The 13,237-nt window shown below is 37.1% G+C and overlaps 1 protein-coding gene across 4 annotated transcripts in view; it reads right to left on the reverse strand.

Annotated features, from left to right (window-relative positions):
- Positions 1-2,869: 2,869 nt before the first annotated feature.
- The window catches only part of rab27b (RAB27B, member RAS oncogene family), a 70,084-nt gene continuing 59,716 nt past the window's right edge, over positions 2,870-13,237 (reverse strand). For all 4 annotated transcript variants that reach the window (XM_007230991.4, XM_007230989.4, XM_007230990.4 and 1 more), the window contains exons 3-6: positions 13,152-13,237; positions 5,305-5,408; positions 5,048-5,171; positions 2,870-3,389 (exon numbers count right to left, since the gene is read on the reverse strand). In XM_007230991.4, the coding sequence (XP_007231053.1) occupies positions 3,203-3,389; positions 5,048-5,171; positions 5,305-5,408; positions 13,152-13,237 (501 nt within the window). In that variant the 3' untranslated portion in view covers positions 2,870-3,202. The remainder of the gene's footprint in view (positions 3,390-5,047; positions 5,172-5,304; positions 5,409-13,151) is intronic.

Consider the following 13,237-nt stretch of genomic DNA (forward strand, 5'->3'; position numbering starts at 1 on the left):
TGTAGAAGACTGCTATTAGGAGCTGTTAATCAAAGCACCAGTGTGAAATAAATCTATAATGTTGTCATTTGCTCAGAATCCGAGTTGCTAACATCTATTTAAGGCTTCCTGTGCACACCAAAATGCTGTATCACGTATTATATTGCATGCATTTCCAATTGATATGTTAATAAAAGGGTTGACAGGAACGTCCCATTACAAACACTTGTAAACATGTCACCCCTACCACCTCCACACACACAAATTAGCCCAAATTATGTCAGTCAGCTAAGACGTGTTTGGTGTCCGAGTTAGGTTCTTTACTTTAAAACTTCAGGTTTTTAGACTAGCTTATGTCCCAGACAGCAAATTCAAAATTATGGTCTTATATGTATGGTTTGTATTACATTGTACTTACATGTAATATGTATATCTTGATTGCATTCTATTCTTATAGCCTGTACCATAGGAGTAGAAATTTACATAATAATAAATAATTAATATTAATATTTGTGGGAGGCACCTTTTTACCTAAAAGCACTGTAAGTGTATAAGAGCCCCCACCATTCAAAACCTTTAAATGAACATTAATTAATGTCAGAATTTCAACATTAGGCAAAGGTTAAATAAATGTTGTTATATTGTTTTTTTTTTATAATCAACATTTGCTATCAGGGTTGGGTTCTGACGCCTTGTATGACTCCCTGTTGGTGCTTTTTAGCTATGCTAGCAAACTGTCATGTTTACAAATACAAGTCATAAAAGACTCGTACAGTATTGAAAAAATAAATAAATATTGCTATCATGCTAGCATCATGCTAATTCCTTTATTTGTTAGCTACGTTCACTTTGTATGTGTATTACAAGTTTTAAGTTCTTTAGTTAGCCATGTTTAAGGACACGTTAGCCCTATCCGGACGCGGGATTAGTTTGTCACGGGGTCCTGGGGTAATTTTTTATTTTATGGGGGGTCCTCTGTGATTTTATTCCCATCCAGAACGAGTATGTATGTGTTTTTCTCAGACGTCCTCTGAGAAAATTACAGGATTAATTACCTACTGTTTTTCTCTGAGCTCCATGGGCGATGCACATCTCTGAGTTTCGTCACCTCGTGTTTAAAAAATAGCTATTTGTCCACTGTTACGCACCATACTTACACTTAACACGATGTCATGTGACCGAGAAAGCCTAAAAACTCACTGGTCCTCCTGTTTTTTTCTATTGCAGTCTGGATGCAAGAGTTTTATTACTGAGTAGAAGTGTGAAATATTTTTCACAGACGTCCCCCTGAGAAACGAATCCCGTCCAGATAGGGTTTTAAAGGAGACTCCGTGTGGAAAGGGAAAATGACCACTGCTCGCTTGATGCTAATGTAATTCTAGCGAACGTTAGCAATGGCTGGTACCCAAGCTATCAACAATATTTTAGCTGTAAAAACTGTGGTAAATTGACACATACAGCCATAATGAAAGGTTCAGAAAATTACTGGCTCAAATATATATCAAGCCAATATATATCAAGTCAATATATTTCTTAGATTAATTTCATACTAATAATGTGGAGGAGAAAACAGACAGTACTTACCTCCTATACCTATACTCCTATTACCTCCTACTTTACTGTATTAGTAAGAAGCTAACCTTGGACACCAAACATGTCTTGGCTGAGTATATTTGGTGGTAGAGAGATAAGGAAGGATCTGGGTAATTAGATTTTTTGGATTTATCACAGTAAGGCCTTTCACAGTAAGGCTGTGAATGAAAAATGCTGCATTATCCCCCCCCAAAAAACAGCTTTAAATACTGGACGGCTGCACCATTACAAACATAATGAGAATTTGATAATTTGAGAAACTATTCTTATCAACACTTGCAGTTTGGCCACATGAACATGCAGACTGAATCTACGGACAACGTTCATCAAAGGCAAACTCTGTCAGACCAGAGGCAGTACAAAAGTAGATCTGGCACACAAACAGCCTAGCAGTTAGCCCATTATAAGTAATATCTATGCACGTTTTAGCAATTCCAAAAGTGTTCTGAACTACAAACAACAGAATGATCGGGTCATATCCTGCAGCTCTCTTGCACCCTTTTTTCATGTGAGTTAAATCTCTGTAAAGTAAAAGTTATGAATATAGTCCATCATAAGAATAAATTCCTTTTATAAACAATGTGGAGCTGATTTTAAGGAACACAGATTAAGTCGTGTTCCATGTTAGTCATGCTAGTAATGTTAGCACTTTAGCAAAAAAAATAAATGCTAACATTAGCAAAAATACATTAGTTTTGCTAAGTGAATCTTTCGAATTAAAATTAGTACATAGATAGCGTTCTTACAGTGGCAGGAATTTTTAGGATTTTTTAACAATTATAGGCTTCAACATTATAGCAGACATCTCAGTCAGGATACTGAGAAAATATGGGCCATTTAAGCATGCTAATGATTAAATTAGCAAGCTGATGTTGCTAGTATTCTAAGAAAATTGTCCATTTCTTAAACTCAGCTCAAAAATGCAGGCTATTTATAGCAATATTAGCATGGTAGTACTTGAATTTGTGGGAATTTTCCAAGAAAATCTTGCATTTCTTAATCTCTGCCCAGAAATTTCTGGCCCTAAGAAAACAATTGCAAAAGGAAGCCCCTACGAACCAAACAAGATCAGACAGAATCAAGGGCCGGAGTACAAACCCTGAGCCTGAAACTGAAGATAAAACAGATCAGATGAATTAAACAGAGATAACTATGTTGTAGTGTCTGAGGCTGGTGCCGAGTGCTGCTAAACGTGACATCCAAAAGAAAAAAAAATAGCATATAATAAATCAAGCAGTATTAAAATCGGTTTAAATGTAATTCTAGGCACAAGTAATGAAAACAAAGGACCAAAACATTCATTTCTTAAAGGTAGACTGTGTGTAATCCATACATTTAGGATATCTTTGCCATAGTTGGTATTAGGTCATAATTTCTTAAATTCTTCAAGGCTGTTTACATAAGAGGATGGGAATCGACATTTTCAGAAACACTCCGAAATGCACTGGAGACGTTTTGAAAAAAACGTAATGTCCACATGTCTTAAATTTGAGCTAGGACAGACAGGGCTGGAAAGCCTCTCAGAGCCGTGCTTTTCACGACCACAACGGACCACGATCGGCGCTGAGCTGTAATTCCACATTTGTCCAGCAGTGGGGTTGGGGGTGCAACAAAGCATGGCCTCGCGTTTTTAACAGGCGCATTTCTTCTCGGCAGCGGGGGCAGCGGTCAGCTTGCTGGCTGCGTCGGTGTTCTGGGCGTCGGCTGTCGGCTTTTCCACACACTGCTCCATCCTCTTCATCACCAGGTCCAGCAGAGTGACCACCGCCTTGTCCACCTGTGCACCCGTGGCTGCACTCGTCTCGAAGTAAGGGATGCTGGAGAGGAGAAGATTTAGTTTAATGTTAAAGTAATTGTCCAGTGAAAGCTGAAAGATTAACCTAATCTGGTATTTGATTGTCAGGTTGAGTGCTCAATAGGGCTGGATATCGAAATTTGATATAAAAAAGGCAACGACATGCACAGAAACAAGGTGAGCATGTTCGCGGTGATCATTAAAATTTTTGACACATCACCGCTGTGCTAAAATCTCAGCTGTACACTGTCTCTCGCTAACTTGTGCTGTCTCTAGCTAACTCTCGCTGTCTTAAGCTACCTTGTGCAGTTTCTCCCTTGCTCTGATTCCCCCTCTTCTTCTCTCCTGATATATACAGTAAAAAAAATCTAGTCCGCCTGACCTGAACCACAGTACACTATTATTACTGCCACCTCTTAAAAATACAGGGAACTATCAGCATTACAAAAAGAATTATGATTATAATTAATTTTTGTGATTAACACCACTAATATATTTTAATCTAATTTTGTCAATGTAATGCTGATATTTTTTTTTAAGTTTTCAAAAACGGAAATACGTAAAGCAATATGCGTAGGAAAAACATTTGTAGTTTAAGCAGTAAAAAAAAACAATTTTTCAATAAAGCGCCAAAAACATGCTCACTGTTTGTTCCAAGAAGGTTTAAAAAGATGGAGAACTCTCATGATATTTTTTGATTACAAATTAGAAAAAAGTATCGAAAAAAGTATTGTTTTGGTATTAAAAATTTAAAGTATTGTATCGGTACCGTGTAACATATGATTTTAGTCACTCTGGTAGACAAACACTGGTCGGTTGAGGAGCATGACCTGCAATACCAAACTTAATGATGCTAGTCTTAGTCATACTGGTCAGTCAGCTTGGTCTATACAGGCCAACCAGTATGACCAGCATGGTCAAACTTGGTCATACTGGTTGACAAGCTTGGACAGGTTGACCAAACTGGTAGACTAGGTAAACCCACACACTCAAAGATACATAACTTCATTATCAATGTAAAAGTTAACATCATAGAGGACTAAATGCACCTGCTTGTACCTTTTGTTCCAGCCAGAAGTGTTTTTTTTTTACTGACTGATTCTCACTATGCTGCTATTAAGCAGGTCTGTTATTACACTCATTACAGAGCAGGGTAATTACAGGGTTAGTATACTGTATTAAATTGCAGTGGCCGCACAGTGAAACAGGTAAAAATATATTGTTTCAGGCAATTATAGAGGAGGAGCTGATCGGTATCATGCAGGTTCAGCACCACATGTCCTCTAGACCCCATTTATGAGATGCTACAACTGGCAGGACACTTTTATTACATTTTATTACAGCAGCCATTCCTACAAAACCCTTTATGCTACAGCAATTCATGATAAGAATTTGTTTACATTTACTGTTGTATTTAATTTGTAAATTTAATAAAGGAAATTTAATATATGATGGCCAATGTCCTTATTAAATATGTAGTATTGAGACGAATGCGCTTTTTTCGATATTATACTTATACATACTTCTGCTCTTTCAAATTATAGGGTTATAGGACTGCTAAATAAAAAACGGTCCATAAAAAAAACATAAAAAAGGCCCATTCATTCATAAAATAAGGCCTACTCCAATGCCAGTGTGTATGCAAGCTATGGCACTCACACACATACACAACGCACTTACCCGTATTTGTCTGCCAGCTCTTTGGCTTGCTTCTCCTGCACTTCCCTCTGGTCCGCCAGGTCAGCTTTGTTGCCAACGAGAACGATGTCTGGGTTTTCGCAGTAAGCGTTAGCCTGCAGCTGACCTGCACACAAAGGAAGGTTAATTTTATTCAAATTTCATTCAGAGATGCTTTTCAGTAAACTCTTGGTAATAATTTTGATTAAAACTTCCGAACATTCTGGATTTTAATGTTATTAGAACCGTGGGACACTGACTCATCCAGTTGCGAACGTTGAGAAAGCTCTGCTGGCTGGTCAGGTCGAACATCAGCAGGAAGCCCATCGCATCCCTGAAGAAGGCCGTCGTCAGGCTTCTGAACCTGGGATTAAATAAAAGACGCTGTTTTGTGTGAAACATTTTTTTGGTCACCATGGTCACCAATACCATGCAAATATAGGAATTTTATTTACTGACCAAACCCATCAGTGGAACTACCCATCACCATGTGTTTGTCTTGTAATGTGTAATTAAGTCAAGTCAAGAGGTTTTTATTTGTCATTACATCTGAGCACAGGTACACAGTGCAAACGAAATCACCTTCCTCTAGAACTATGGTGCAGATGTGGAACGAACGTGCAACATAAAACTAAAACACTAAAATAAATACATCAAATACAGCAGACAAGAGAAAATTTAACAGACAGGACAGTGCAGTTCCAATATGGTACAATGAAATGTGCATGGGATAATAAATAGCAGAGATATATGATATACTGTAACATATAGAGCATATATGATCACAGCAGTAAGGTAGATGTTACGTTGATGTTTTCTTGAATACTGATTATTACTACTACATTACTACATGATTATTTTCCCACACAAGACACTGTGTGTATTCCTCCACCATTTTAATGATATCTGATTTTAAATAACATCTTTAAAACTAGGAATGAAAATGAATATATTTGGCAAAAACTAGAAAGCAAACAAAATGTAACATTTGGATGAAAGCTGAATATAGAATTTTATATATCAATACTTTTGTCACTTTTTCCATTGCCAATACCCTTAAATGAATTCAAACGCTTAATTGTATTTTGTTATTCTTAAAATTATATTATAAATTATAAAATTATAAAACTACAAAATAAATAAATAATTACATGTTTTTCAAATCTCTGTATGGAAAACCAGTGTTTCAGGTATCAAGCAATTGATTCACAAACATTTAGTGTACTAACATTCTGTGTGGGAGATTTCAGTAGTTCAGACCTCTGATTTAACGAACCACGACAATAAGGAGCTTAAAAGCTGAGACAAGTATTTGAATCTGCATTTTGTGTATTTAAATTAAATTTACTTAAAAAAAACTTAAAATTCAAATGATTCAATTATGCCGTTAAATATTTTAACAGCGCTTTTTGTGTTCTGAACTTGTGAGGTTTTAAAATCTGCTGTTGTAATGCATTTCACTCCATACCACTGTAAACAAGTCTCTGTACGTTTTAAAACATTTCATTATGCATTTTGCAATTTTAATAAATTGGTTATGCGCCCCTTTAACTTGCATTAAACGTTGAGACAAACAGTGTACAACTATCACTGTGGAGATATGAGGTTCTTTTACATTAGTGCTGCTGATATACAAATGTTCTCTGTTCAGTTCCAGTCTGACTAGATGATAACAGACACTGGGGATATTAGAATAATAATAGAGGAAGGGAATGATGCCTGAATACTAATGCAAAGCATGGATAAGAGCAGGAGATAAACATGCAGATATTCTATACAGCTGTAGCTCATCTTAAACAGTGGCTTCTGCTGGGTTCAGCCGAAGCTCAAAACCTCAAACTGTAATTTCTCAAACCTTTCACACTCAGCACTAAAAATAACCACGCTGTGCAACAACGTCATGACTCATACCTTCAGAAACAGTTTCATAACTATTTCTTTCTGGATATTAATGTTATTAGAACTTCATTCTGAATATTTTGAATATTATGGTTATTATTTTAATCTGGATTACTGTATCATCTAAATTTACAACCTGAAATCTTTAAAAAGTTGTGACAGAATGGAAAAGGTAAGTAAAAAAGCAAAAGTTTTAACTTTTATTTGAACACAGACAGTAAGAAACTAATATTTTCCTAATTTCTAAAATAATTAACCTGTGCAATTTCATAAAATGTATTAATATACAGCTCTGAAAAAAGAGACCACTTCAGTTTCTGAATCAGTTTGTCTGACTCTAAACTACAAACAACATTTCCCTCAAATTCCAAATAAAATTATTGTTATTTAGTGCATTTATTTGCAGAAAATGAGAAATGGCTGAAATAAAAAAAAAAAGATGCAGAGCTTTCAGACCTCAAATAATGCAAAGAAAACAAGTTCATATTTAAAAAGTTTTAAGAGTCCAGAAATCAATATTTGGTGAAATGACAGTTTTCATGCATTTTAGCATATTCTCCTCCACCAGTCTTACACACTGCTTTGGATAACTTTATGCCTGCACTCCTGATAAAAAATTTAAGCAGTTCAGCTTGGTTGATAGCTTGTGATCATCCATCTTCCTCTTGATTATATTCCAGGAGTTTTCAATTTGAAACTCAATATTTTTAAGAGGTCTCTTATTGTTTTTTCAGAGCTGTACATACATTTCTGCATTTTAGATCAGCCACATACTCTAAACGCCAGAGTATTTTATGGCTAGCAAATCTAAATCTAAAATTTTATGTAAAACAGGGGATGTCAACAGGTGTTTATAATCATGATTTTGTATAAAAGCAGTAATTACGATAGGCTGTTGAGAATAATTGAGGAGTGAAGATTGGAAAAGGAAATTTTGTTTGAAACAAATGCATGAGAAAATTATTATTAAATTATTTATAAACATTAAAATTGGAAGGGATTTGCATATTTCTCCCTCCTATAGTGTATAATAGCATTAAACTCTTTAAGAAGTGGGTAAAGGGCAAGGGTGCAAGCCTTAGCTCCACAACAGCTGATAGAACCTCAGAGGCAAAGGATTACTTTGACAAACCATTATCAAGCACTACACTACAGAGTTACATTCAGAAAAACACTAACTGAAAAATTTACTTAACAAAACAGAAGCCTTCCGCTACGTCCAATAACAGCATCAACCTCTAAAGGTTCAGAGATTCTGTGCTTAGTCGAAATATGTATTGTGGTCTGATGGGGTTTCTTTTTATAAATAAATTAGTGGTATGACATCTACACCACAGATGACATCTTCTCCAAAGACAGCCATGCATTTTTCAGCAAGACAATGCAAGACCACATGCTGCACATACTACAAAATATGGATGCAGAGGAAGAGGACATGGGTACTAGACTATGTGGTGAGTTTTAAAAGCTAAAAACCTTTTAATGTTCCCCGTACTGGACAAAATAAACTTTGAAACAGTGGGAAATGCTTCATTATCCCTACTTTTTTTCATGTCTTGCAGGCCTGAACATGAATAAATAAAATGATGAGGACCAGAAAAAAACAAATATCTTGGGTTCATACTGTCTGCAATCAAATAAAAGTTGAAGTAAATGTAGTTAAGTTTGGGATTGTACCAGAATGTTTTTTTTATTTGGATAATACTTTTACTATACATTGTTCTTGTTGTTTTAAATACAGTTTTATTTTGGTTATTGGTTTTTAAATTATTTAATTCTGGATGTACAGCTCTGGAAAAATTGAAAAGCTCTGGAATATAATAAAGAGGAAGATGGATGATCACAAGCCATCAAATCAACATAAACTGCTTACCGTATTTTTCGGACTATAAGGCGCACCGTATTATAAGGCGCACGATGAGTGAACGGTCTATTTTTAGTGTTAGTCCATACACAAGGCGCACTGGATTATAAGGCGCACTAAATGAAACTTTATTTATATCAGTAACAATAACTCTGAGCAATAAATCCTTCACAATATCTGTGAAAAATAACAACATCTCTGAGCAATAAATCAACAAGCACAGCAAGTACGTATTACTCCGCGACGCTCCTGACAACGGTAGCCGCAACGCTCCGACAGACCATAATATTATGTTGAAGCACAGCAAGTACGTATTACTCCGCGACGCTCCTGACAACGGTAGCCGCAACGCTCCGACAGACCATAATATTATGTTGAAGCACAGCAAGTACGTATTACTCCGCGAGGCTCCTGACAACGGTAGCCGCAACGCTCCGACAGACCATAATATTATGTTGAAGCACAGCAAGTACGTATTACTCCGCGAGGCTTCTGACTATAATAGCGTGTTGTGCCGAATTCGGTGAATAAAACGGTTTTAAAACAGAGATAAAGATTGGATAAGTTTCATTTCTGGATGAAGTGATTTCCAGCGCTGTTTGGATATAACTGTGGATTACAGGAGACTGGATTGATGGATTCTCTTTAGTCTGGACACGTTTTGAAGGTAGGACCTGTGGCTGAGCGCGGGTGTGTGTTCGGGGGGTGGCGGCAGTGACCGGAGGTTACCCCAGGACAAAAGGAGAGCCTTTTATTACTGGAAACATGCGCTCTGACGCAGCTTTAATTCATGAAACATACATCCTACAGTAAAAGCACAGTTCTGGAATCCGGAGAGCCAGACGGTTCGAATGGTGTATGACATGACCGCATTCGATGAAATATGGACGAACGATAAACGCAAATATGAGAGTTATGAATTATTAAAATCATAACCAAGGCATATTTCGCCCTAAATGTTTATTTTCTGAAAGGATATTCCGCTAAATAGGCTAAATAGCTCAAAAGCAGAGATTCTAAGCTTTAAAATGGTATATTGGATGTCTATATTGAACCTGTAACTGTTCATAACTATTCAGAAACACAGCCAGTTATGAAATATTAAATATTTCTGGCCCGCCGGTGGGCCAGCGCGTGTTAAGAGGTTAACTTTACTTAGAAGTGGGCGCTAAAAAGAAACAGTTTGTGCTATTACCCCAGAACGGGTGGAAAGGAAAGTTTACCGGCACCTTGTTCTGGCCACGGAGCTACAGTGGAAACTAGCTACCCTGAACCATAGCCGAGAGGCAGTACGGCAGTCAAAGGTAACCGCGCGCTAGCCCAAGAGGGGGATCTTTTTCTGGCGTGGGTGAGGAATTCTGCACAACAGAGCGCCGTGTACCACATAAAAATCGAGGTCAGTAAACACAAGCAAAATCCATACACAAGGCGCACTGCATTATAAGGCGCAATGACGATTTTTGGGAAAAAATAAGTATTTTAAGTGCGCCTTATAGCCCGAAAAATACGTAATTTTTGCACCAGAAGTGGCATAAAGTTATCCAAAAGCAGTGTGTAAGACTGGTGGAGGAGAACATGCCAAGATGCATGAAAACTGTGATTAAAAACCAGGATTATTCCACCAAATATTGATTTCTGAACACTTTATAAATATGAATTGTTTTCTTTGCATTATTTGAGGTACCAAAGTTCTGCATTTTTGTTATTTCAGCCAATTTCTAATTTTCTGCAAATAAATTCTCTAAATGACAATATTTTTATTCAGAATTTGGGATAAATGTTGTCTGTATACATTGTTTTTAATTTTAGATTTCAAAAAGTATTACACCTTAATTCTATATCATTTTAATATTTAAAAAATAGTTGTACTTTATTTTGAAACTCATTTTTATTTGAACTTTGGTCTATTACTTCCAGCTTTAACAGGTTCAGCTGAGGCTCATTGCTCAGATACTGTGATTTCTCAAAAAATTCACAACGGAGGCTAAAAATAGCCGAGCTGCACAAAGACGTCATGACTCATACATTTAGAAACAGTTTTGGCATTTTGGTTAATTCTGACTCGTCACATGATCATATGATCCTTCTCCTTATGGTTATCCAACCATCTGTCCTGAAAGGTGTGAAGATTGAAAAACCCAGCTCAGAATCCTCGGCTGACGTCTGTAGCGCTCTGGCTTAGTCAGCTGAGGTGAGCAGGATGAGCAGAGCTAGAGACGAGCGTCTCTGGGTCAGCTGTGTGAGGTTAAACCCCTCAGCAGCGATGTGCCAGTTAACATTTAAAATTAATGAGTTCAGTTCATACAAATTTTAATGAACTAGATCACGTTCATAGTTCATTAAAAAATTAACTAAGTGCACAGTTCTAAAAATAAACTAGTTCACATTTTTTTTCTTAAATAGATAGGCTGCTATTCTTTTTCAATAGAGCCCCTTTCTACCCATCCAAAACCAGCCCAAAATCATTGCTACTACTAAAATAAATATATCATATATCACAGTGATTTTATACTGACACTTAGTCTCACTTTCTCAACACAGAACAGTATCAAATGTTTCAGTAAGGCAGACAATTATTTAAGCCTGTAAACTCCAGTTATAAACCTTTTAAAGGTCTCCTTCCGCTAAAATCTACTTTTTCTTGTTCTTTGTAAAATACAACAGGTCTCCTGAGTTGTATATGCAAGCTTCACATAAAACTCTTCCTCAGCCTCCATTTTCTGCAGTTGCTAATAAAAGAAAACGTTCAGAAAAATTAGTTGATCAGGAAATGCACCATGTCTGTGTCAACCTGTGAAATATTACTCAGGGACTCTCAGCATCCAAGGTGAGCGGTGCTCGAGTCTGATGTTAAGTGAAGTTTAATGGTTAACTTTACCTAGCACTCTGTGCTTTATCTTTATAACTAAGGCTGTATTTCTAAGAACATTTTGTCCTTTGAGTTTCAGAGCTGTAAAATTGACTGTAGGGTGAAGACAGGGCTGCTGCAGTGCAGATATGTTTGCATGTATGAATATTCATGAGCAAGAGTCGAAATCCTGTCTTTCTTCAGAGACCACTAATCCAGTGATATAAAGCAGGGGTATACAGAAACACCGGAGCACACCTCTCACATGGCATTCATTCATACTACAGACCCCAAATAGACATTTTAAAATAAATAAAAAAACAATGGAATGAGAACTTTAAACTCAGGCTATGACTTTAAATCCAGCCTCAACTTACCAACCAATCAGCTCACAAAACTAAGTTTACCTAATAGATATTTAAGTTTATGGTGTCATGGGACAACACTGACAAAATGACACTTTGACACAATGAAAAATAGTCTGTGTGCAGCTTATATAACAGTGTAAATTTATTCTTCCTTCAAAATAACTCAATATACAGCCATTATTGTCTAAAGCACCCGCAACGAAAGTGAGTACATCCATAAATATCCAAATTGAGCGCTGCTTGTCATTTTCTCTCTAAAATGTCATGTGATGGGTGTTAGGTGGGTATAGGGTGCAGGTGTGTTCAGTTTTGTAGTACAGCTCTAACACTCTCTTATACTGATCACTGAAAGTTCCATCTAGGCACCTCATGGCAAAGAACTCTCAGAAGATCCAGAGCATGATTCTCTCCCTACAAAAAAATGGGTCGCAGGGCAGTGTTCCAGCATGATAATGACCTCTAAAAAGACCACTGCTTTATTGAAGAGGCTGAGGGTAAAGCTGATGGACTGGCCAAGCATGTCTCCAGACCTAAACCCAACAGAACTTTTTTGGGGCATCCTCAAGCGGAAGGTGGAGGAGCGCAAAGTCTGGAATATCCAAAGTCTGGAATATCCGTGATATTCGTCGTCATGGGGGAGTGGAAAAGCTTTCCAGTGGTAACCTGTGAAGCTCTGGTAAACTCCATGCTGAGGAGAGTTAAGGCAGTTCTGGAAAATAATGATGGCCACACAAAATATTGAAACTTCAGGAACTTTCACTAAGTGGTGTACTCACTTTTGTTGCCGGTGGTTTGGACATTGCACCTATCCCCTTGGCTGGCGTCACAATATATAAAAACTGTATATACAGTTGCAAGAAAAAGTATGTGAACCCTTTGGGATTACTTGGATTTCTGCATAAATTGGTAATTAAATGTGTTCTGATCTTCATCTAAGTCACAACAATAGACAAACACAGTCTGCTTAAACTGATACTACACAAAAAGTTTTATGTTGGCATATAATGCATAAATTAAGCTGCGCAGTTGACAGCTTGCCTATAGATTTCTAAAATAGGGCCCGTAGAGTTATTTGCTGAGTGCTTCTTTCAGTAACGTCACTGGTGTTGCTCTTTAAATGTGAAGTACCTTTCCTGTCCAGCTGTGTCCCACAGCTGCAGGTGAACTTTGAAAGCCTTCCCTGTGGTCCCATTGGGGCTGTTAGTGCTGTACAC

This window comes from Astyanax mexicanus, chromosome 17 (genome assembly GCF_023375975.1).
Source record: "Astyanax mexicanus isolate ESR-SI-001 chromosome 17, AstMex3_surface, whole genome shotgun sequence".
NCBI classification, from domain to species: domain Eukaryota; kingdom Metazoa; phylum Chordata; class Actinopteri; order Characiformes; family Acestrorhamphidae; genus Astyanax; species Astyanax mexicanus.